Source organism: Bolinopsis microptera, chromosome 11 (assembly GCF_026151205.1).
Source record: "Bolinopsis microptera isolate Bmic1 chromosome 11, MBARI_Bmic_1.0, whole genome shotgun sequence".
In the NCBI taxonomy this organism is placed as follows: domain Eukaryota; kingdom Metazoa; phylum Ctenophora; class Tentaculata; order Lobata; family Bolinopsidae; genus Bolinopsis; species Bolinopsis microptera.
The window spans coordinates 9,311,006-9,337,828 of record NC_087082.1 but is presented as its reverse complement, the minus strand read 5'-3'; the positions used below and the strand labels follow the sequence as shown (position 1 = coordinate 9,337,828).

At 37.7% G+C, this 26,823-nt stretch overlaps 1 protein-coding gene across 2 annotated transcripts; it reads right to left on the bottom strand.

Annotated features, from left to right (window-relative positions):
* Nucleotides 1–327: 327 nt before the first annotated feature.
* Nucleotides 328–18,196, bottom strand: LOC134823032 (treacle protein-like). 2 transcript variants are annotated; one of them, XM_063834354.1, is made up of 10 exons: nucleotides 18,154–18,196; nucleotides 9,916–9,966; nucleotides 8,684–8,717; nucleotides 3,910–8,523; nucleotides 3,344–3,507; nucleotides 3,123–3,180; nucleotides 2,955–2,982; nucleotides 2,335–2,385; nucleotides 1,578–1,746; nucleotides 328–1,029 (listed from the first exon to the last, which is right to left on the bottom strand). In XM_063834354.1, exons 2-10 carry the CDS (start codon nucleotides 9,934–9,936, stop codon nucleotides 877–879), a joined length of 5,292 nt encoding a protein of 1,763 aa, XP_063690424.1. In that variant the 5' UTR covers nucleotides 9,937–9,966; nucleotides 18,154–18,196; the 3' UTR covers nucleotides 328–876. The 2 variants fall into 2 exon arrangements, with proteins under 2 accessions (XP_063690424.1, XP_063690423.1); XM_063834353.1 differs by lacking the exon at nucleotides 18,154–18,196 and having other exon boundaries at nucleotides 9,916–10,018.
* Nucleotides 18,197–26,823: the final 8,627 nt, after the last annotated feature.

The following is a 26,823-nucleotide window of genomic DNA, read 5'->3' as shown; positions in this document are numbered from 1 at the left end:
TGTCTTTTGGTTGGATATCAAATATTCGAATTTTTCTCTCACTTATGGAGTGTGAAGATTGGACGTTTGATGGAAATTTTTTGCTTTCAATTGTTTAGTTAGACTCACTCTAAAAATCAAAACTTTTACCGAGCTTGACATCATCAAATGATAGGATAAGAAATAATTACGGTCTGCATGTCTTATTTCATGTCATATTTTAATCATAATATCTGACGACGACCTCGCCTAGGTAAGTGAGCTCACTAATATAATTCTCATGGGTAATTGAGATCAGAAGTCATCATGGCTCACATGCACACTACTAGTACTGCACAACGGAAACAGTTTCAGTGTTAAATTCAAAATAGACAACTTCTTATGAATATAGCAATATAAGAAATAATCAAATCTACTTGAGCCACAAATATTTTTTTAAAGGTAAAATATCAAATATCGGAAATCTTGAGCTACGACGTTCCAAGTTTCTTGCTATCAAAACTGATCGGTTGAAAGAGTACATAATTTGAGGCTTGCCCTATAAATTGTCTAACTAGTTTATCAGATGATCGCATTACTTTTACACATTCGACCATGAACTTTTTGCTGATCGGACTAGTTTTTAAAAGAGATGATTCTAACAACTTTAAAGAAATCTGCACTGCAACGATGTTTGCCGAAGAATTGAAAACAAGTGCACTGCAAAAAACAGCTCCAGTCACTTTTTTCCTCTGACTAAAACTTAAATAACTGCACGACATTTCTGGCGAGTTCCTCACCACTATGACTGAGTATAATTTGAGCACAATCTCACACAGCTCCGCTGGTAACCGTGGTAACCGTGGTAACCGTGGTAACCATGGTAACGTCAGCTAAACACTACTCCTTATCACGTGATCAGGTCTGAACATTTTCCCTCATAGCTCGGTAGGATCCAGTGGACTGAAAGTAGTTGTTGGCAGCTCGAAGGAAGTGATTGGCTGAGTTGTTGGAGGGGATACGGTTCAGTTGGAACCTTGACCATGTTTTCCGGGTTATCTCGTACTCAGCCTGGGGAGAATTTTATAAAGTGTTAAATATTTCATTAAGGAGAACTTTATGAGTTGTGAAATACTTGGTAAATTTTACCGGGTAAAATGTTACTCGTTGATGTCAGATTTTATTTATCCCCATTAAACTTTAATAAAGTTCAAATATAACAATCGTGTTCAATAAGTTAAACTGTTTAAAACCTTTACCTTTAAATACTTTACTATGGTTTTAAAATGATTCAACTTCCTTGTAGCCTGGTTAAACTAACTGTTAACCTTGTTAAATTAACTTATAACATTGTTAAACTAACTGTTAACCTTGTTAAATTAACTTATAACATTGTTAAACTAACTGTTAACCTTGTTAATTTAACTTATAACATTGTTAAACTAAATTTTAACCTTGTTAAATTAACCTGTTAAAACGAATTTTTAACCTGAATAAAGTTTATCATAAACGTTTAACACAAATTGAAGAAGGTACAAGCAGCCGTTCATGATGCAATAACATTAAGTTTATTGTCAATGTTTTCCACCAACGTAATCATTGTTTGACTCTTCACTCACTTGAGTTCTGGCCTGCTGTCTCCTCTTCCTTTCCAGCTGGATTGTGGCTCTGGCTTGAGACACATCATTGTATGTGAGCTTCCCTCTGACACTAGACTGGTAGTTGGACACTGCTCCTAGTCGCGGGAATGGTGGCAGTGGTTCGGCACTTAGCGGGATCACTTTCGGCCTGCAGAACAGTTTTGATAATTACTACTTGTTTTCATGTCTGTCGAAACAAATGTTTGTTTTATCAGCTGTCTCCTTTGGGCTAAAGAAATAGTTCTTAGAATACGTTTTGGTCAGTGAGTTTGATTTTAGATTTTATCAAACGTATGTGGGAGGCCTTAGAGTTCATAACTTATATCGAACCGATAGAAAACTCACAATATTTTTAATCTATAGTTTCAAGTTTTTGCTTGATATATTAAAATCGTACTCCTTATACAAAAATCCTTTCCGACGCCTACTTACTATTGATGAGCTACCTGTAAATTTTTCCGACCTTTTGTCTATAATTACGTAATTTGACGTAAATCCTGTATAATATTAAAACTGAACAATTTTATTTTTAAAGCGAGCATGCTGTAATGACGCTTTTATAAAAGCCCGCCAATTATTATTAATATTCTCAGTTGCACGTCAATATATTTAATCAATCTTATCACGGACTTGATCATTTTTTAAAAGCATGATTTTTTCCTGCGAATTTTAAAGAAAGATTAGGATCACGAAGAAATTGCAAGATTTTTCCATTTTTTGCATTCTTGCTACAAACCGTTTTCCGGTGATTGAAACGGATGTTAGTTCTCGCTCTATTCCGAATTCCCTGATAGGATTTTAAAGGGTAACATTTTTTAGCTGGGAGAGAAGTAATTGAATATGCAATTTAAAATGGTTATATTTTGAAGTGATAATTCATAATTATGATTCTTTGTAATTGTAGCAAAGACTTTGATAATTTACTTTTACGACGAGTTTGTTTTCGGATCTGATACTGATGTTAAGACTTAATTACTTAACTACTTAATTACTTAATTACTTAATTACTTAATTACTTAATAACTTAATTACTTAATTACTTAATTACTTAATTACTTAATTACCTAATTACCTAATTACCTAATTACTTAATTACTTAATTACTTAATTACTTAATTACTTAACTACTTAATTACTTAATTGCTTAATTACTTAATTACTTAATTACTTAATTACTTAATTACTTAATTACTTAATTACTTAATTACTTAATTACTTAATTACTTAATTACTTAATTACTTAATTACTTAATTACTTAATTACTTAATTACTTAATTACTTAATTACTTAATTACTTAATTACTTAATTACTTAATTACTTAATTACTTAATTACTTAATTACTTAATTACTTACGTAGAATTCAATCCTCCTCCAGCTAACCCTGAATTAAAAGGATTTCAGTTCATGCATTAGTGTGTCTCACATTAAAAATTTATCATGGTCTCTCAAGGTCTAGCAATTTTACATAAAACTAATTGTCAAATTTTAGTTTCCATGACGTCAACACTACACTCGACTTACCAACAAGTTCTAGCACAGTCGGTCGAGATCTTATGACACCCGTTGTGGGTCTCTCAGGCTGAAACGAGAACTCATTTAGGAGATTTTACTCATTTATAAGCACCATTTTAATAATGTAAAGGAATTATAGCGATTTTGTAAAAGCATCTGAACTAGTTTTATGAGGCGCATAGTCAGTCAAGACTCAAAATTTTATTTCTTACAATTTCTTCGTATCATACCTGATTGATGTACTCGAAAACATGTCCGGTTGCACGATAGGGCCCGAGAGAAGCCGCATACTTTGCAGTTGGTTTCTTTGCACCATCCTTCTTCATCTGCTGGCTTACCATCAATAACGCTTTCATGCTTGTGCTTTCACGCGACATTTTCGGTCTCTTTCGAACTGCAATATTTATAAATTTAATAAAACTTTGCTCATGTTCTGAACCACTGATAGTTGGATAATATTCGGTTGAAAGAGACAAGAACAAATGAAACAGGAAGTTAGGAATGTAGGTAAATTTTCGGCGTCAACGCCATCTTCAGGCTCAAATTATGTGTTATATAGTAGTGTTAAAAGTATTAAAACAGTTTTAATACTTTCAACACTATATTTGCCTACATTCCTAACTTCCTGTTTCATTTGTCCTTGCCTCTTTCAATCGGATATTATCCAACTATTAGTATTTCATCATGATACTAATAAACAGCGAACTACTCTAACATTAAATGTTCTGAACCTTTAAACAGTTTTGGTCTCATTTCAACAAATATAAAAAGTTTTGGAGAAATAAAGTACACTAACTCGTGACGGGTGGAAGAGCATCTTCTCTGGCAGCAGTGATAGGTTTATCGTCAATAGGTGGAAGAGGACCGACTGTCGCCTCTTCCTCATCACTGTACCCCTGTTCGTCTCCACTAGCACTATAGTGACTGAGACCAGATCTTGTAAGGGCTCTAGGTGCCACTATTTGGGGTTCAGCTTCTGACTCCGTATCGGAGTAGAAACTCTTCTCTTTTTCAACAGAATACGCTAAACTTGCTCGGGATTTGCTGTGTCTGGAACTTGCTGATGATTTGGAGCTGGCAAATGAGTGTTTGGAGCTCGCCCGTGAAGATTGACTCCTCAGAGAGTGTTTAGATATAGAGCTTGCTCGTGAGATTGATTTTTCAGAACGGGTTGATGCTCTTGAAACTTGCAGAGGTGCGTCTGATTCACTACTGCTGGAGGAAGAGTGGTGGGAGTCACTTTTCCCTGCTGCCCCCTCGTAGTCTGAATCGGAACTTGAGTAAGAATGAGCTTTTGATACACGACTACTTTTCTTTGAAGACGCTTTGCTCGAACTTCTATGTGAAGATGCACTTGATTTAGAACTAGCGCTGGAAGAACCCCTTAGATTAGAAAGGAAACCCTTACTTGATTTGGAGGAAGCGCTTGATTTTGAGGAAGCGCTTGATGCTCGACTTGAGACCTTGGAAATGGAACTTTTACTGGATGCTCGGCTCTCTTTTAGGCTAACAGGAGTTGATTTGCCAAGATCGGAGTGCACACTAAAAACCCTGGTTATTTTTGCGGACGCGTTACTCGCTTTTGAGCCTGACCTTGAGCTGGCTTTAGACTTTGATGCATCACTTTCAGATGAAGAGGAATCCTTTGCAGCCTCGAACATGGAATCATCAGATGACGAGCCGGAGCCAGAATCTTCTTTTTTCGCCATTTCAACCTTTTCAACTTTCTCACCTGGCAGGATTGATTCTTCAAGAGCTAATAGTTCGTCCACCATACTCTTTGCAGCTGCTGAGTGCGAGGATTTGGAGCTCGCACTTGAACTTCTGGATTTCTTGGAATGATCTGATTTTGCTGACTTTTTTGAGTGATCCGATTTGGCTGATGACTTCCTAGAGTGTGGTTTATCTTTTTTAGATTTCTTTTCATCGTCGCTGGAGAATATATCAGAATAATTATCGGACGAGTCTGAATCCTTTTTGGCGACAGTTGAGACCTGTTTTTTCTTGGCGTATTCTCGGGCTGACAATATTCTTGATTTGTTTGAAGCGGACGATGAAGGTCTACTACCATATTGGGGAGATCTTATGGACTTTTTACTGAGCCTTCCTACCGCTGCCGTTACCTTTACATCTTCTGAGCTGTCTGAAATGGAACCCTGATCTCGATCATCGCTCAGTTCGAATCCAACCATACCCATTGGCTTAGAACGGGACTTACTTCTTACACTTATTTTACTGCCTGGAGACTTTCGCTTGTCATATTCCTGTTCTGACTCTGATGAACTGCTATCACTGTGAGCTGGCGATTTAGAGGACTTGCCTTTTACTGTTGAAGCACGTGATGATGCTGCTGACTTCGCCGGTGGAGTCGCAGTTTTCGAGATGGCACTGCAATTGGACATGTCAAGGTCATAGTCAGAGTTATCACCCTGAAGAGATCTTAGGTATTTCTTTTCTTCAACGTACTCTGTTTTAGATTTGAGACTCCTTGCTGAAACGGTAGATGTTCTACTGTCTGTAACTCTAGAGCTCCCCACTGATTCCCTACTTTCCAGTGCTTGTCGGGCTGCGGAGGAGGCTCCCTCGGCGAGGTTCTTTGCAGAACCACTCATAGCTTTCTGTGGACTCCTCATAGGTTTCAGAGGACTGATAACTGAAGAAGCTCTTGAGCTTCCTTTTGAGCTATTGTCGTGATTTGGGCTTTTTAATTTTAGATCTAATCCCATCCCTCCTTTTGAACTCTTATCTTGATCTTTTGTTGGGCTCTTTAATTTTAAATCTAACCCAAATTCTCCTTCTTTCTTTGACTCACTTTTTGGAGACAATCTGCTGATCGGCTTTGATTGTGGAGATTGTTTGGAAGCACTACCGGTTTGATCTGAATCAGATCTTTGAGCAGGGCTTTTCCTCGTCGGTGTCAAGGTACCTGAAGTGGTGCGTGATCTTTGATCAGATTGTGGCCGAGGAGTCGCTGAATCGAATGAATAGTCACTCCCTGATTTATCAGATGATTCAGAAGACTTTCTTGATTTGGAGGACCTACCAGATTTGCTAGCTCTAGACTTCTTCTCTAAATCGTCCGCTACATTAATCTTATCCAATTTTGGCGCATCCAGCTTTTCAACCACCTTTTCTTTAGTTTGCAGGACTCCTGTTTCGAACTCCATCTCCTTTTTAATAGCAATTGATACACCTTTCTTTCCGTCTTCATCGGAACTGTCTGAGTCTGAATTTTTGCTACGTTTGTTCGATTCCGCACTTGACTTCCTGGATTTCTTACTTTTGGCGCTCGACTTTCTGGATTTTGTTGTTTCAGCGATCGATGACTGAGCCTTCAGATCAAATTCATTTTTGATTTCTTTGATTTCGTGTTCCACTTTTATTGATTCACTGATAACTTTGTTTTCCCCCTGAGTACCTTTTGGAGTTTTCGGTTTGGAGAGTGAGATTTCAGCATCTTTTTTGGGTGTACTCAGCTTACCAGTCTGCTCAACAACCTTTTCGTCGACACCAATTGCCTTTTTAACTGAAACCGAAGTTTCAGCAACTGCTACTGAACTTTCGACCACTGAAGTTGCAGATTTCACTTCTGATTTCGCAACTTCGGTTGTCGCCACGGCAGGTACGTTTGGTGAAACAGAAGGTATGGATTCTGATTTTTCTGTTTTAAGTGAAACATCTGGTTTGCTTATCTTTTCAGCAGTTGCTGACACAGACGTTTCAACTTCGCTGTCACCGCCCAACTTTTTAACATCCAATGTCGGCAGATTTTTATTGATCGAATCTAGTTTCAAGCCAGTCACGGACATAGATTGGTCTTTGTATGGCTTTGGAGTCTTGGCATCCTTTGAAGATTGGTCTTTTTCTGGCTTTGGAGTCTTGGCATCCTTTGAAGATTGGTCTTTTTCTGGCTTTGGAGTCTTGACATCCTTTGAAGATTGGTCTTTTTCTGGCTTTGGAGTCTTGACATCTTTTGAAGAGGCTGATGATTTTTCTTTTCCAGCTGCAGAGAGTAAGATTGCGGCTTCTTTGGTATCTGGAGTTAATATGCCTGATTCAAACTTTTTATCAATTGAAGCGGACGATTTGTCTTTGCCAACAGCAGCGACAAGGTTTGCAGTTTCTTCAACATCTGGAGTGAACATGCCAGATTCAGATTTCTTGACGTTCTTAGCAATCGAAGCGGAAGATTTTTCTTTTGAAACGGATGAAGATTGTCTACTTATTGGGGATCTAGCGGATTTCTGGCTTTTGGGAGACTTAGCAGCCTTTTTGCTTTTAGGAGACTTGCCTCTACTCGAAGAGCTTGAAGAACTTCTCGACGAATGCTTGCTTTTTGAAGAGTGGGAAGAGCGGCTGCTTCTAGAGCTCCTTGAAGATTTGCTACTCTTTGATGATTGGGAGGACCTGCTGCTTTTGGAAGATGCTGAAGAATCCGAGGAATAGTTGTCATTTTTCGATTCCCGTTTATCTTTGGACTTTTTGCTTGCAATTGAGTCGACGAAAGATACATCTTTAGATTTTATGAAGCTCTGTTGAGGCGTCTCAAAAGCTTCCGAGTATGAGTAGCTATCTTCCCTTGAAGGAGCCCTCTCCTTTTCTTCTTTATTTCCTTGTGTCTTAGGTTTAGACTCTGATGGGACACCTGTGGCACCTTTGCTGGAAAGAGTGCTTTGTTGGGACTCCCCACGGAGATGCTCCACAATTGCTGCAGTTTCCCGCTCGTGGGGTGTCAAAGAACGTGATTTCGTTGATCCTGAGGAAGGAGATCTTTTTTCAGCTGGCTTTGATGGTGCCTTTTCGGCTGGCTTTTGTGGCGTTGTTGGTTCCTTTTCAGCAGGCTTTGGCGTTGTTGATGATACCTTTTCATCAGGCTTTGGTGTTGTTGATGGTACCTTTTCAGCAGGCTTTGGTGTTGTTGATGGTGCCTTTTCAGCAGGCTTTGGTGTTGTCGATGGTGCCTTTTCAACTGGCTTTTGTGGCGTCGATGGTGCCTTTTCAGATGGCTTTGGTGTTGTTGATGATGCCTTTTCAGCAGGCTTTGGTGTCGTCGATGGTGCCTTTTCAGCTGGCTTTGGTGTCGTTGATAGTGCCTTTTCAGCTGGCATTTGTGTGGTTGATGGTTCCTTTTCAGTTGGCTTTTGTGGCGTTGATGGTGCCTTCTCAGCAGGCTTTGGTGTTGTTGATGGTGCCTTCTCAGCCAGCTCCTGTGGCGTTGATGGTGCCTTCTCAGCAGGCTTTGGTGTCGTCGATGGTGCCTTCTCAGCAGGCTTTGGTGTTGTTGATGGTGCCTTTTCAGCAGGCTTTGGTGTCGTCGATGGTGCCTTCTCAGCCAGCTCCTGTGGCGTTGCTGGCGCCTTTTCGGATGGATTTTGCGATGTTGATGGTGCCTTGCTGACTTCTGTTACCCCTGAAATGCTTGTGCGTTAGAATTAATATGCTTCATCTAATTAACAATTTAATTGACGATCAACGTTTGAGGTATAATGAACTGATGTTGTCCATTATAAATCTTTGTACGCCGAAGGTGGTCATGATAGTTCTTGGCTATAATAATTTAAATAAATCACCCGTTTCCTTGGCGGCAGATTGCTCTCCAACCTCCTGAAATAATTGTTAGGATTAACTTTACCTTTGAAAGTGCCTTGAAAACAATTGTATTTGTTGGGCAATGGTAGAGGGGATTATTTCAATGTTGTGAAGATATAGTTGATTTGAACCCAATTGCCGACATTGTCGATATTTTTTAGGGTTGTTATCTTACTTTATTTGGACATGAATTTCCTGGCCAAGTAAATCTTTAATTTAAAAATGATTTCATGAACAGTCAAACCTAAGGTGGCCATGTTTATTTTATTTTTAGGATTCGACCAATTTTTTGAAAGCCTCTCTTCCATATATGGAAACGGCGAATGCGCGACTACTCTGTCGTAATGACTAATGTTTTCTTTCCGCTGCTGTAAACAATTGACGTTACTTGATTTTTACGGATTGCAGCCATTACCAGTCCGGTAAACTTATTTTATAAATATTATAATTATTATTATTATTCGGACTGATTATAATGGCCAATGGCCATATTCCGTAAAGCTCAAGTACACGTCGACTTTTAACAGCAGCCGTAAAATCAAGTACATAATATGTAAATTTTTTACTGCAGCAAAAAAAACATCGCGCAGGAGCCAATGCAGCCCACCATAAAACACACTTTCGAAGCTAAGTTTAGTCCAATCTGAAACATAAAATCAAGTTGGGCACTTCTCCCACGATTTCTAGCCGGAATTGTGAGCGTGTGGACGGAATGGCTAAGAAATTAAGTTTTTAAAGTTTTTCCTTCTTGGCCACCTCGGCCACCATACATGTGATTTTATTATTTAAATGTTTTGCCCTTCGTTTTATTTCATGTAAATATGTAAGTGCCATCTAGTGGATACAGTGATCAAGAGCACCGCCAAGTGAACCACGTGCAGTTTCACAATTTAGACTTGAATACAATTTTTAATATTTGCAAGGAAATAATTTGGACCAGAAAAACTAACAGCCAGTCACTGATCAAACGTCTGGTCGGAAGACTTTGGGTCAGTAACCTACCTTATCGGACTTTATTTGAACAGACATTAATTGGACGCTGGAGGCCCTGTCGTTCATTTCAATGACCGTTCAAAATTATGTCCGTTCACGCAATGTCCGGTCAAATAACGTAAAGGAAGTTTCTTAGCGCATCAAAAATTAATTGTCTCTCAGCCTGGAAAGTGCACTTGTTTATTAGAAAAAATGAAGCAAGTGATTTTGGATTGCATACCAGAGTCCTTGCTTGAGTCATCTTAATAACTTTTCTTTCGGGAACACTTCTCTTCACGTCACATCCTTTGAAGAGAGATCAAAAAATAGTGACATATCCAAAGATTGACGACACACGAATAAAACTTGCTGCTTGATACACAACATAGAGCATCAAGATGAAAAACGCTTCTGGAAAATTAGCACAGTTTATCAGCCAGTTTACTGATTTTATAAATAGATATGGTGTTCATATCCTCTCAACAGTCCAAAAAGTATTTAACTTGCAAGCGACCACGTGGTCGTAACATTTCAAAAGTTTATGTAAACTAAAACTGAAATTTTCACCATTTAAATTAACACGTACGAAAGACAACTAAAACAACTCAAAGCTCAAAACTCGTTCCCTTTGATTAGCATAGTTTTATATGATACTTAACAATAGCAAGCACTCAACTGGTGGATTGCCTGGCAATTGTACACGTGACTTAGCCACGTGGTCCGCGTAATCCACCAGCGCAAGTCGGTTGAATAATCTGCATAATAATTCGTTCTAGAATTAGATTGGCTTTTAACAGAAAGGAAGATTTAACAAGACTTTTTGCATGTCAGACGAACGCACTGTATATGAAATACAGCACGTATATTGTACATTTTTTATTTGCTATGGGAAACAATCGAGACTTGCTACTCTTTATCTAGGTAAACTGTAGGTAAATATGAAGTAAAACACACAAAAGATTCGCTGTAAATTAATTAATGAGGACAGGAAAGACACTCGGTGGTCAGTTTGAGTTAAACGGCAAAAGTTTAGTAAATCTGCAGAAAGTTTTACATCACAATGATACACTCGGATGGTCCGTGTACCACAATACCAATTATTTTCCAAACAAAAGAACCGCAGTGTGCTACATTGTTACATATCAAGCTCCACTTTGTAAAGAAATCAACTGCAAGTTTTAAGAATATTGTTAATTACTCATATTGATTCTAACCAATAAACGATACAATCACTCGATATACGCTATGGATTCTATCTGGAATTTTCCTGCTATTGCTTTTTCCGCTTACTATAGTTGTATAGAATCTAGAGACCATATAATCAAGAAAATATAACGGTTGAAAAAACGAACAATCGTACGTGTTGAGCTAACAACTTCTGTCAAATTATCCAAAACCACAGCAGCCATTTTCAATGCTTAAACCTTCACACGTTATCTGTAGTTCTGAGAAGCAAAATGAATGGCCATGAATGGAGGTTAGGAGAGTTATCATCAATTGTCTAGCTCTGAGGTCATGTTTTCATCACGATATACAGTGTCAGAGCTCCTGTCAGGTGCAGCATACTATCTACGTTATGTTTCTGAAGAGTAAGAAGCAGGTTGTGATGTCTGTGATCATGTGAACATGACATTTCGTATGGCTGAGAGGGTGACCTGGATGAAGAATACTCTGATCTAAATCAAGTGCTCGTCCTTGAAAACAGGTTCCAATTTTAAACTCATAACGAAGTGAAAGTTTCTTAAAACGCTACAACCACAAGATCTAAAGATCCCTCTGAAGATAACAACAAGGTAACAGACATGATCCAGATAACTGAACATTTGATCCTTCAGTCGGCTAGTAAGTTACTGTGGTAACACAAAGAGTAAATGATATGAATAAAGACTAGTGCTCTAGCTAAACGAGTCAGAGGAAGTGTAATCATGTCTCGTCTTATTTAGTGTCATACTGTAATTGATGTCACTCTGAAGAGTATCCGCCCATGGCAGCCATTTATCAGCCTACACCGACAAATCGTGCTGTCAAAGATGTCGCCTTGATGATAATCCGCCCATATTCGCCCTACTTATCAATTATCATTCACATAACCATTTATCAACCTCCACCGTTGAATGGTTATAAATATCATCTTGGACCTTGGTGTTATTTCGTAAATCTTTAGTTGTGCAATGCACGAAAACTGTTTGCCCTCTCATTTTTTAAATTTTACTCGCTATTGCTTAACTATCAGCATCAGACCCAGATTAAAATCAGATTTTTAATATTTCTTGATTATGGTTAGACAAAATACAATTTTATCTCTTTCGAACAAAATAACCACGAAAACTTGACTATCAAATTTATTGAGTATTTTTCAATTCTAAGTCCTCAATCATCCTGGCGACCACCTCGTAATCGTATATTGGATATTCCCGTCTAATCTTCACGTCCACAAAGGAGTCTTCGTGCGATCCTAACAAGCTGTTTGTGGGTCTCGAAAGAGAACTCCAGTTTATCAGACTCTACCTCCACAAGCTCATCACCTCCACAGATCAGCATCTTGGTGTACTTGATTACCTGAAAAATATGGCGTTAGCTACTGGATACAATAGACAGTGTTAGCTACTGGAGACAATAGACAATGTTAGCTACTGGAGACAATAGACAGTGTTAGCTGCTGGATACAATAGACAATGTTAGCTACTGGAGACAATAGACAGTATTAGCTGCTGGATACAATAGACAGTGTTAGCTGCTGGATGCACTATGATATGTTATAGTTATATATCTGTCAATAGGTAAAAATATAAACCTGATTTTATGGTAGTTTGAATGAAGAACAATAAAGCTATTAATTACTGGAGGTAACATAAGACTAGTCATAACTTACCTCTTTAAAATCGATAGCTTTGACAGTGTCAATAATCAGATCAATGAGAGTTTCGTCAATGTGGAGATCCTCAAAGATACCACGTTCCTCAACTACAACGCTGAAATAATAGAGCTGTTAGTGACAGTGTCACTTATTTGAAATACATCAACCATTAAAGCATTAAGATATTTGCGAAGAGTTTTTTAGTAAAAGATAAGGTTGTTAGCATAAACTTACTTGGACTGAACTGCCACGAAGGCGACCATGCAAAGTACGAAATATTTCATATTATCTTGGGGGAGCTGTGGTTAGAGTAAAATATTACTAAACAGAAAATAAATAACTGCTAAAGTTTAGCGACCAAAAGAAAACAAAATTAAGGAAACTTTTAAATAACCATTCAATGGTATATTGATAAGCATATGCATCACTAATTTGATTCGAGGATCAATAAAACAAAGTGAAATATCGTCAAGTTATACATTTCTAAGCTATAGAAAATTATCCATTGTAGTTTGACTGAAGTCATCAAGAATTCTCCAAGAAGTTTGCTGAAAGTTTTTAGGATTCCGTAGACATTTTGATTCAGGAAGTTTCTAGAATTCACCGCAGACAGCATATCGGACCACCTTGATCATTTTGACAGCGAACTCGCCATCTAGAGCTGATCTCTTCTCCAGTTGATCACCTTCCTCTCCGCAGAACATCATCTTTATCAGCTCCCAGACCTGTGGGGGAATGAGATTCAGTTCCCTAATTACTAATTACTAATTACTGATTACTAATTACTAATTACTAATTACTAATTACTAATAACTACAAGATCTCAGTAGACTGTTTATTATACCCCAAATATCTGAGTTATGAAGATAATCATAAACATGCTGTACAAACCTTGCTAAAGTCGATGGTGTTGATAAGGTCGATAACCATGTGGATAATGTCCTCGGGGATGAAGGCCTTAAGAAGATCCTGTTCGTTGGCAGACACGATTCCACTGAGACACACCAGGGCTAGAATAAGGAATTTCATTTCGCAAGCTTGCTATCAGGGAGGGGTTGGGTTAGTGCAGGGTAAAGTTGCTGAAGCTTTTAATTTGAAGAGTATGAAATATGTTTAAAACTGTCACACAGTATGGTACTGATAAGTTTAGATTGAATAGTTTGATAGATCTTAGCAGTTACAATTTCCTAAGAAAGCAGTAAATACTAAAAGTCTTGATCACGCTAGCGTTGTATTTGTAAGAGAATTCGATTCCCTAAAAGAGAAGTTGATCCCTAAAGTTGAAAGTCATCTTGTTCTTGAGAGCTGTTTTACTGTTTTCCACAGAGTACACGTCTCAGGATCCTGATGACTTGTTTGCTGGTCTCGAAAGAGAACTGGAGATTTCCTGCCTCAGCCTTGTTGTCCTCACCGCAGATCAGCAGCTTAGCAGTTGCCATTACCTGAGAGAAGGAGTTGATTTAAATTAATAATTTAACTAAGTATGGCTCGTGATCAACGATATAAACTTCGCCAATTTGAATATTATGGCGATTCTGGTCTCCTTAATAATGTTAAGCAACTAGCAAGATACTGGATTCTTGAAGCAAGGAAGATTTCAATAAAACGTATACTTTAAGTCTTCCCCATTCTCATGATGCAGATCATTTGAACGATCAAAGCAAGTTTATTCACCTCAGAAGCAAGTTCCTTGAAGTCAATACTCTTAACAGCGTCAATTAGCAGGTCCACAAACTTGTCGTCAATGTGAAGTTCCTCCAGAAATCTTTCCTCGAGCCTGATAATGTATTTATATCCCAGTTACTCCTTACCTATACTATTAAACTTGATGAAGTTAATGTTCATAATCTATCGATGCAATTACTATTGAAGGTGTGAGAATATACTTGGTACCATCGTACTTCAACCCATGCTATACTTACTCGATGGAGTTGACTCCGACCAAAGCTACCAGTAAAAGTGCGAAGAATTTCATTGTGCTTGATTTATATCCTAGTATGGCAGAACTGTTAGTGGTTACCAATAACCTAAACTTTACTTTAAAAGTTTATAAGATTTAATGTTTAATGTTATTACTTGAACTTTAACGTATCAAATTAGAAGAAATTTCAATAATACAAAACAAAGCTGAAGAAAGACAAGTTCAAGTTGGAATCTAAGTATTTCTACTTTATTGTCAATCATCATCCTTATAGGCATATTCACAAGACTCTAAAGCCGGATATTGTCTAGTATCTGCCACAGATGGCGTATCTGACGACTTTGATGCTAGCATTGATATAATCAGTACTCCTCTCCTCAATCATAACATCTTGTTCTCCACACAGAAGAAGCTTGGTCAGCTGCCAAATCTGTAAGGGTAGGACTCGTTTCAAGATGTACATTAACATTTTGTTATGAAAAGATTACCATTAGATTGTACAACACAAAAACTAGTATTTGTCAGTACGTATTGTGTCACCTCCAATCGAATAAGGACAGAGCTGGACAAAAGAAACTAAAAAGTACCTTTTCAAAATCGATAGTCTTGATGAGGTCGATGATCATATTGATGATGTCTCCGGGGATCAGATCCATGATGCCTTGCGGTCCATCTCCCTCAGCGCTGAAATGGAGATAGGAAAATGAAAATAAAAGTATAATTTCATGAGACAAATTGTAAAAAGAAAACAAGAACAGGTTCAAACCCGTGGAGACAAAATCTAAATAGTCAGAGTATTTTACGTAAAAAATAGTAATAGTGTTTTTAAGAATTCACCTGACACACGAGAAAGCAACGAGAACGGTAAACAGAACAGCGATCATATCGGGAATTAATTATACTAGAAAAAATACTTGTAAGTTACAACTGAAAATAAAGGTTGCGTAATTCATTCATCGAACCTCCATCGAGACCTTTTTTGATCTTTACCCATATTTTATCAAAGGTTGCTAAGCAATTGAACGAGAATACAGTACTACAATATTTCATGATTGTCGTGTTAGAATTTCGGTTAAGCATCTCGGTAAACGCAATGATATCGGCAGATGTCCGATTCATTGCACAGCTCTATTTAAACGCAACAACACCAACTATCGAAATGATTGTTAAGACACGGTTCCCAATAACTATCGGACACGTTTTATAGCATTTTATTTCGCAGTAAGTCGTTACCTAAATATCGGCGAAACTGTGAAACATCCGCGATTTCTTTCACCGTTTCGGATACTTGTGAAGTTTTGCGCGGAAAACAATAAGATTTGTGATAAAACCGACAAGTTGGTGTTGCCAGGTGCAGCCGTAAAACCTACCCAATTTTGAACGTATTGTTTGAATAAGTCCAATGGTTAAGTCACACTTTGATTAAACAATAATAAAAGCAGCACTGTAAATCTTGCTAAAATTTGGTTCATTTTATATTCAGCAATGATCGTATTCGGTGAATACTGAATATGGTGTGATATCTGCAGAAACCTGGTCATGGCTTTCTGTTGTGTTAAAGACATTTGGTTCCTAGGTCACGGTTCAAGCTGAAGCCTTTAACAAAAATTAAAAAGAAAACGCGACCTACAATTTTCGATATATTCACCATTTTCATTTACCCGGGGACCAGGCTAATAGTATAAAGCCGCGGCGGAATGACACGCTGAGCGCCGCCCAGTAACAGTTTCATTGGCTAAAATTCTGATCGGATAACTGCCTAACTAAACCTTAACCAGTCGGCATCACCGGTAATAGCTCTATCGCTTATTATAGTAATGGCGACTAGATCAAACAACCACCCCAATTACCAAAAGCAAGTAATTTGAAATTCTGTTAACTTTGCTTTAACTTTAACTTTGACTTTTGGAACAAAAATTTTACGAGAATCACCCGTTAAAAGTTTAGTAGTAGTACAGACTGGTAGTGGTACAGCGTGCCATGAATGATCAAGTGATGTCCAAGGTGCTTGTGATACTGATAGAGTCGGTCAATTATTCCCATAGTGTTAACAACTAGAGCATGATCTGTAATATGAGATATATGGTACCGAGTGCGGACTGCGGACCCAACCCTCGACTTCGCAGACACTATCTTTTTCTTAACCGGTATAATTACCATCTTTCTATCGCACTTCAGACACTCAACTCTCATTTGTAGAGTCACTGCTATCTTTCACGGACAAACTTCGGAGTTTTGTTTATTTTAACTCGGTTTCTTCTTCTCGTCGTACTCCTCTAACACTTGTTTCTCTCTGTCAATAACCCAGTCCCTACTATGTATGTGGGGTCGGATTGATATATTATTGATATTCCATTGAAACTCACCACACGAAAATCTGTTTTCTAAATTTAGAGTCTAGCGTAATCCCATCGATATTCCGAGCTTTAAGTGGCCAGCTTTTCAAAATACGTTTGACAGTTTAGTTGTTTGAGTAGCAAATATGAAATACGTCATTTTTCGTTCAATGCAGCTTTTGAAAAGAAGAACTGATCTAGACCATTACCATATAGCCCACGCTACTTCTCAACTCAATGATAACATTTTTCAGCTATTTTAGCGATCAATTTTGACGGGTGATACTCACTACCCTTATAATATTGACGGAGCAGCTTGGTGCTCGTGTCAGATGGTAGATTGTTGGTTGGTATATCTTGTATAACGTATAAACCTACAAGATCAAACATGTGCCAAAGAAAACGATACCCTCAATCAGTTTCGTTACTGGCGTCACATTCTTTTGTTCGTGATATCAATTATAATGTTAAAGAAATGGATCAGGCTATTGGTATATTAATTCTAAATACAGTCAATTCGTTTCATCGACTCTAAGATCAACTATAGTTAGTTCTGTATGAGTAATAATCTCGAGCGAGCACAAATGTTTTCTTTCTGAGGATATAATGAGATTGGTACAATAATGGGCCATGAATAATCGCATCAAAAGCCACGTATGATGAAATAATCGAACGGGTCAGGATACCATTAGCAAACATAATAGTGCTTATATCATTCAGTCTTCAAAAACAGTACTGAACGAGAATCATTATCTCTGATTAAAGCTCCAGTCACATGCTTGCTGTGTTAGAGAAAAGTTTTTGTTTAAGCTGATAATCTTAACAACGATCGAGCTGATCATGATACAAAGAACTCACGTGAGATACTGAGATTGCTTAACTTTCATTTACTCGAGCTTGCTCCATAAAAACCTTTCCCTAGCTTTATAAGGACCATATCTGCTAGGTAGTGACAGTGCTGTATTTATTCGACGAAGAGATGCTTGTGACACGAAATAGAAACTCTTTAAAGGAGCTAGTCCTTCTCCTGGTGGTCTGTGTGATACATATGCAGGCCTGCGGTTACTCTTCGTGGCATGGACACACTTAACTCTGATCCTGTCTTCCAAATCAACAGACAGGTACGTTACGTGACACAATTTAGTGGACATTTTACTTATAAATTTGGATGAAATGCTAATATATTGTGGGTGCACTTGTATTGCCACTTGATCATTAGCTAGAAACAGAAAAAGTTGTTTATGAATTAATTAACTGGTGGATTCGTGTAGTGTTATAGAGTCTCATGATTCGATAGTTCTTTCACTCAGTGAAAGACAGATTCTAATGGAAATAAATAGCTGAATAACGTATTGACATTTCTACGTCCTACTCATATTCTCAAATTATTTGTTATATAGTAGTGTTGAAAGTATTGAAACTCAGAAAGTATTAAAGTTGAAAGTATTAAAACTCTGAAAGTATTATAACGTCAGTTTCAGAAACAATCAGAAATTTGAACGACAGAATTAATTAACTGATTGAGCAGGTTGACGCGGTACGTTCTCAAGAGGAGGGCTTGGTTAGAAAGTCAGTAGGTAGTCTGGCATCCCCACTTCTGGCTGAGGAGTACAATTCTCAAGGCGATCACCTTGGCTGGACCTTCTATTACAAGGAGGAGGGATCGGATGAGAGATCTGATGATGGATCAGATGCACACAGGCTTGAGAAGAGACAGAACAGAAGAAGAAACAGAAGGATCAAGTCTAAAGAGCAACCCGTCAGTGGTTAGAAATTTCTAATTATTTTATCTTAAATCTCCAAGATACATTAACGATGAACTTGGTAAAGATAAATCAATAATTGCTATCATGGTTATAGTTAAAGCTCGATGTGACCGCCTACGGGGCTTTCAGAATGATAGCTTTTACTGCAGGCCCTGAACGCCTAAATACATAAATCAAGGTATTTTGAACGCTCATTCCGAATCGTCCAATTTTAAATTAGGTTAAACATTTTTCTGGAAAAACCGATGTTTGTTAATAAGTTAATTTTAGGGTTTGGGTCGATCACGGGTTTAGGTCAATTTCAAGATAATGGTAAGTAAGTAATTCGATAAAGCTATAAAGAATTAATTACCGACAAACGACCTTTTTTCATTTAAAGTTTCTAGCCACTCATATAGCTTTTTTATTTTATGTTGACTATCTATTTTGCCTTAAAAGTATCATATCATGTTTCAACTGAAACTGTTTAACTTCAGAAGACAGTTCGTTCTAGAAAAGCGAGGGAGGAAGAACCAAGAATTGTCGGAAATTCTGCCACAGTTGATGAGATACTGGAAATCATATCTTTTTTTCCGTAAATCGTAAATAAAACGGTGACAGCAGTGACATTCTACAAGGACGTACACAGTGGACGGTATTGTTATTGTGTGTCCTGAAATAAAAAAGAAATGTTAATGTTTGCACCGATTTTGAGTGTGTGGTGTATGCAGTCTTTTCAATGCCCAGTATTTTTCAATGCCCAGTATTTTTCAATTAATTGTGTTTTTCAGTGTTCTCTTGAACTGACTGGTTGAATAATTTTTGACAATATGTTTCTTTCTTGCCTTTGTCACTTTATGTTGATCAAGTTTTATTTTTGCATTGTTATAAAGGCTTCTTTAATGTTTTTTCAATGTCCTAAACATTTCGGGATGAATAAAAATGGATAAGTGTAATAATATTAATAGCAAGCTATCGAGTAAAATTACATTGTGTGAACGTGTGAAAACGTGAACGTGTAGCATTGAAGGCATTTTTGCACTCATTGTCATTGACATTTGTAACACACGTAAGTGATTCGTGCGATTTTCCAGCAGCTAGGTCATAGGTAAATTCTTGTCATACGTTGAATGACCCGCCGCGCACGAGTGCGCAGCTTCCCCTGTATCGTAGAAACTCTACTATAGTGAAACGTTACTGGGCCGCGCTCAGCCTGTCATTCCGCCGAATCTCTATGTTTATGAACATAATAGCCTGAGGTCCCCAGGTAAAGTGAAACAGCGATGGGGGTCATGACATGATACAAGTAAATTCCAGATCTCAAATCGAAACAGTTGACCATTTCACATTTGCGACATAAACTTCAAAATTAGATTGATATGAAAATTATACAATTTTCTTTGTCCCTCAATTCACAATTTTTTGCAACATTGCAATGGAACCAAAGTTGACTGAACCTTTAATTTGTATGCAAAAAACTGGATGATGATCAATCACTTTGTCTCTACACTCGACTATCACCGGCACGAAATACTGCTACATAAGCTGGAGCACTATGGTGTAAGAGGCCTTAGCTTATCCTGGTTTGAGTCTTATCTAACTAACCGGAAACAGTATGTTCACGTCAACGGTCGCAGTTCAGAAAAAATGGGATTGGAACATGGAGTTCCTCAAGGGTCCATTCTTGGTCCTATATTGTTCATTATTTACATAAACGACCTTGCAAATGTAAGCGTAAGCGATATAGCCCATTATATTTTCTTCGCTGATGATGCAAACATCATCGTTTCTGCCGACACGTACACTGAACTGAACATGCGTGCAAACAGAGTTTTAAATACTGTACAGACATGGGTTAAAAACAACGGTCTTAAACTTAATGTAGGAAAAACTAAATACATGATATTCACTAACAGATTACCAGAGGATATAAATATTAGTATAGAAGGACAGCGACTAGTGAAAAGTGAACATGAACGATTTTTAGGTGTCATTATTGACTCAAAACTTAGCTGGAGCCAGCACATTAAACAGTTAAAGACTAAAATATCCAGAAATGCAGGCGTAATGATGAAACTTAAAAGTTCCATTCCGAATAAAGCTAAAAAAATGCTATACAATAGTTTAATTCAATCTCACCTGTATTACTGCGCTACTGTTTGGGGTACTAAATCTTTAAATTCCATTCAGTCTTTATTCTCTGCTCAAAAGAAAGCTATTCGCGCCACTGATTCAGAATATCATAACTATTTTTACGACAAAGAAAAACGTAAACTACCATCTCACACAAAATCCATCTTCAACAAAATAGGAATTTTAGCTCTTCCTAATCTCATTGCTAAAAGCTGTCTAACTTTGATGCACAAGGTTTATATGGGAGTAGCACCATCGAGTATCTGTAGTATATTTGAAAAATCACCGCTTAGACAAACGGAAAGGAGAAATCCAAAGTATTTTGAAATTAAGTTCAACAGATTACGGATCACCGATTATAGCATCTCTAACGTAGGACCACGATTATATAACAACACGATAAACGAAATAAATAAAATCCTTCCCTTCAACGTACCTAAGTTACAAGATAAGTTTATTAATGCATACAAGGACAACATTGTACGTTACTTACAGGACAAACAAAAACTTGACCTAGAAAACCTTTCGTGGACGGACAAGAACTTTGTCCTTTACAACTTTTAAACAAAATATTAGCAAAATATAACAGCTGTAAGAATCCTAAACGTTAGTGCAGTCAAATAAATGAACTACGATAATGCATTTGACAGTCAGTCACTGCAATTTATTCTGCAACATATTTTTCAATTTTCACTGCCACACTTAGGCTTATCTTGCCTACACATTTTTTAAAACGAAATTCCTTGCGCACCGCGTACTAAAATTACTTGGATTTCTACCGCTTTGATAAATGACTACAAGAAGATGGGGAGTTAATATTGTTGATTTATTTATTTAATATAGATTATTTATTCTTTAGTGTAGATTAACTTTATTTTTATATATTTTACCAAGTGTGAAGGATCAACCATACGTTATTGATATATTTTTTTTTGAAATATTTAACGATAAATTGATATAATAATAAATGATTGTAATATTTTTATTGAGGCACATGCCACCCCATCGCGGGTTTACTACTACTACGTGACTTACTTAAACACGTTATCTAAATGGCCCTGAGGGACTATTCAAGACCTTAATATAATTGTTCTTACCCTCTTATTCCGAATCACTCCACATGATATAGGGTTAAAATGCTCCCCTGACGAGATAGATAAGATTAAATGGGCAAAAAACTAGTAGTACTAGCAGGAACCCGTATGATATAACCCTAAAATGGTGTCAAGACTCAAGAAACTAAAATAATTATTACTTATTTAATTGGCGTTTTTGACACCACTTGGGGGTCTAAATTTTTGGCATTAAAATCATTATTCCTTGGCCAATTTTTTATTTTTTCATACTGATTTGGAGGCCATTTAAGCATTTGACCCAGCTAAAAAAGTTTCAGTTGTATATCTTTTACGGTTTTTGCGGAAAGTCGCGTTAAAGTTGATGCCGTGGTGTCAGTAAAATGGCACAGATATATATATATATATATATATATCGTCTCGCTTTATATATAGTAAGATAGTACTAGTAGTGATTTATGATTTAGCACGACTGCAAAAAATGTGCTGTCAAGCAATATAATAATGAGGTAATCTTATCTGGGGACCCAAGCTATAATGTTTATAAACATAAAATAGAGACTCGGCGAGCACCGCCCAGTAAAGCCAAAGGTAATCATGATTACTAATGCATTATAAATGATTACGTGATTACGGTGACCGACAACTAGGAACCTCTTATTTCGGCCTCCCACAGGTATCACATCACATGGCCCAATCAGTGACGTATCATTTGTGATGTGATCCATATTATAACCATCCTAACAGCCGGACAACCAAGAACCTGGATAGGGTTCACATGACAGTTTAGTAAGTAGCTGTGTATTATGAAGTATATTAAGAAGTGTTTGAGCTCTCGGTATGTGTTCACATTACGGACGTGAGCCGGGTCCGAAAGGGGCTGGTTCTCGTATCCAAGGATGTGAGCTGGGTCCGAAAGGGGCTGGTTCTTGTATCCAAGGATGTGAGCCGAGCATGCAATGGGAGTGATACGAGACATAAAATCACAAGTGCGAGAGTTGATCAGCTGTTAATATACAACCGCACTTCTGGTATATATACTGAAACGTGAACATGAAGAGTATCGGTTTCAATTCAACATGCCTGCTTTCTCCATAGAGAAATTCTGATAAGAAGTTTGCTAGAGCCGCAAGGCTGGTTGTGTTTCTCGCCTTTGTCCCAGTTGCTGATGTTGAGGAGGTGTTCTACCAAATAACATACTACATCCAAGCTAACTATCCTCAGTTAATGGTTGTGGTAAATTATTTCGAGAAAACCTACCTTGGGTCAGTAACTGTCTACAGTGAGGAAAGGGTTCCTCCCAAGTTTCCTTTGACGTTCTGGAATCACTATTCACTATCTGTTTGAGATTGCCAAATACTTTGGCCATGAGATTGATATTGAGTAATGTATTCTGTATGTAATTATTATGTTATCTTAATTAATGAGTGCAGAAATATATACAGCACAGCTATGAAATCGGTGGACACCTGAATGTTTAAAGTATCTCCAGAGGTTCATAGTTGTCGGGGATATGTAATGATTGGTTCCTAGTTGTCGGAGCTGATTGGATTTCCCAAGCTTGCATGTTAATTAGTTAACTAGGTAAAATTGAAAGGTTCCTAGTTGTCCGTCAGCCCGTGATGGAATACACATAATTTGATTCGCATTCATAAAATATATTATCGCACTTTTAACCTTGGTCTGCATTACCTTACCACTTACGTAACTTGTTAATTTATTTTATTGCTTCATGTATAATAAGTGCAGCCTTATAGTTATAAGTACAGTGCAAATGTAATATATGTCATATGTGATATGGTGGAGTGACAAAAGTTGAAAGTCATCCATTGATTTAATTGATGATTTTAATCCTTCGAGCGTGCTGAACACTAAATCACTTTACATAGTTGATTTAACAGTCGATCTTCGAAATTTTTCTAAAAGGGCCCCCAACATGCAGTTGAGACCAACTTAAATCAATGTATTTTCGGACGCTTATTCCGAATCACCCGGCCTCTATGGGCATGACAAACTGTCTCGATTACGTAATATGAACATATAAGGAAATTGGTATAATTTCTCGTAAGGGTTCGTTAGGGTTTCAGAAAATGTTGACGGATGTTACTCATCTAAATTTCTTCGAAGTAGCTTACCTGGGGACCTCAGGCTATAGCTATTAGTATTATATATCGTGTTCATAAACATAAAATATATATCATGTTCATAAATATAGAATAGAGATTCGGCGGAATGACAGGATGAGCGCGACCCAGTAACGAAGTAGCGCGCGCCGGACTAGTCCATTAAAAATGGACAAAGAAAATGCTTTTGTCATTTGTTAGAGATTTTTCATACGTTTTATGACCCGCCGCGCACGATTGCGCGGCTCCCCTGTATCGTAGAAACTCTTAGTGAAACGACAATGTGGGCCACGACGTAATACAATTGTAAATTGGATTAGGGTTAGGGTTGGGATCAGATTTCGAATAGCCATTCAGGGCCACCAAGAAAACGTGTTTAAAAAGTCACATGCGACAATCAAGTGTAAAGTAATCAATTCATACTCATCGTCTTCAAATTTTTACCCTACTCTTGCCGAAGGCAAAAAGATTGTAGGAAATAAGTAATTGGGTTTGGATACATAATGTGGCCCAACGGTCCTACGTTGAGATCGACGACAAAAGTCTGCTCCTTCGCAATATAGACCACTAACCTACAATTATGTGTATATGAATTAGCATCTGTTATGCTGCGCGCGACACTAGCCATGTGTTAATTAATTACAGTGAAGTTCGTCCTTCGCAAAGTTATTTTCACAATTTTCTGGATTCATTTATTGTTGATGCGCGGCTCTACATTGGTCAAATAAATCGTCATTTTTACCATGCACGAATCCCACTCATCTATAAAAAAACATAGTGAGTAAATATGTTGCACTTTTTTCCAGTCACAGTACTTTTCACTCAAAAGAATTAATGGTATAAGTACATCGTAGGTACTAGGGCCGGGAAAATTGATCGCGCGTGGTTTAACCGCGGCGAAATTCTTGTCACTTGTTAGGTTTGTGACCGATCAAGACTTGCTACACGTTGTAGTTGGAGGCCGCCGCGCGATTCGCGCGTGAAACGAGTTATACAACGCGCGTGTGTCAAACCAAAATGCGTGCCGAGTTGGACGACACCCGACTGCCGACAGTCTTTTATTTAAATATGAAAACAAATATTTTAGAACAAATATTTTTCGAGTCTCACCCGTTAATCTTTACGTCGCACTTGCACTTTTGTTTAAATTTTTATTTAGGCTATTGGCGCGCGATCCGAGAGAAGTGAGCAATATCTTAGCAAGTTAAATAATAGTAATAAAAGTACACGTTTAAAAATTTTTACATGTCATCCATGTCGACCATGACCTTACCTGGGGACCCCAGGCTATGTAGAGATCCGGCGGAATGACAGGCTGAGCGCCGCCCAGTAACCATGACCAGGTCGAAGAGACCTGGTGACCATCTCATGCTCAAGGTACCAAAGAATAAAAAGTCCAAAGTTGATGACAGACGTTTCTCAAGCCATGCACCGATTGCATGGAACTCTCTTCCACTGATGTTGAGATGTATTACTGATACCAACTGCTTCAAGCGAGTGTTGAAGAACCATTTATATAATCAGCTTTGATGTTTTTTTTTCATTTGTCTTCACTTTGCAAGACACCTTGGCTTTTATTTCTTACCGCACTCCATTTTATGTCTAAGATCTTTACCTTTCTATGTCACTGTACCAACCTTTATTATACCTACATATTGTATTGTATGGTCTCTGCTTCTTTTTAGTTTAGTGTGGTTTAAAATAAAAGATGGTTTAATTTTGTCTTAGCCTTATATTGAGTTATACTCTTGTTCATTTTTACACATTTGCTCACATCACTCACAGTCAGCCGCTCTGACATGGTTTACCACCTTCCTTGTGTTGTTGGTTAATCATATGAGCGGGATATAAATACCTCATTTCATTTCATCCCAGGAAAAACGAAAATTTGATAATGTAGCAAAATGAATTTATCAATTTTCAAGTAGTAGAAAACTTAATGGGTGATACGGATGATGATTTATCAGTCTACACTCTATTATCACGTGACTTGCTTAAACTCGTTCTGATAGACTACTCAAACCCCTAACACTTTACTGCTGATTGTAGGCCACGAGGAAATATATTAAGTCTAGCTCCATCAGCCATCCGTCGCGTAAGGGGGCTCTATGTTCTAATCTTTATCCGAACATCTGAGCACTCTACCTCTTTCACTAAATTTTCCAATTGCTATGGCGTCTACTTCTAGAGACTTCTACTTCTTGACTCTACAATTACTTTTCAACTTGAGATTCTTATTGAAGACCATCCCTGTTCCTTTGCCACTAAAATGCTACCTCGAGTTCGATAAGACACCTCAGCCACAATATCTTATTTCTTGCAGTGGCGAAACTTTGCTTGTTGGCGCCCCCCGCTCAGTGACGAAAAGCGCCCCCCCTAAAATTTTTTGTCCCTAAAAAAAAAAAAAAAAAAAAAAAAAAAAAAAAAGGTCGGGTACTTTTTTTCTCGCCCCCCTACAGCTTTTTGCGCCCCCTGAAGCAAAAAAAGGTACCCCAAATATTTTTTTCGCGTCGGCCGAACGCTAAATTGGACAGGGAAATACACAAACAAGGCGTTTTTTTAGTGAAAAGGCCTAAAATTCAGGAAAATTGCGCCCCCCTTATACGGCGCCCCCCCGCACAGCGGGGTCTGCGGGGCCCTAAGTTACGCCACTGATTTCTTGTAAGCTATAGCTTTGCAGTATCTGCTCCATTAAGAAAACTTTCCTGAAAAAAAGCTATTTAACACAAATTTGAATAAGCTCATGTGCATTGCAAAGTTACAGTATGTCATTTTTAATGGTCAAAATTCATAGCTCTTGCAAAAGATGGAACCATCAGAGAAAAGAAAAGTTTACAGTTACAGTTTACTCCCAAATCTTATCCTCGACTATTCTTAAGTTAGCAGCCCTTCCCAATAGGTTATACTATTCCTGGACTCCTCAAAGAGCATCATTTTATTAACATAATACATATTAAAATT

Excerpts from the sequence above, each read along its gene's own strand:
- LOC134823032 (XM_063834354.1), bottom strand. The coding sequence starts at position 9,936 with ATGACTCAAGCAAGGACTCTG. Across the intron at positions 3,508-3,909 it reads TGCTCTTCCACCCGTCACGA|TTCGAAAGAGACCGAAAATG; the intron begins GTTAGTGTACTT and ends TAAATATTGCAG. Across the intron at positions 1,030-1,577 it reads GACAGCAGGCCAGAACTCAA|GCTGAGTACGAGATAACCCG; the intron begins GTGAGTGAAGAG and ends AATTCTCCCCAG.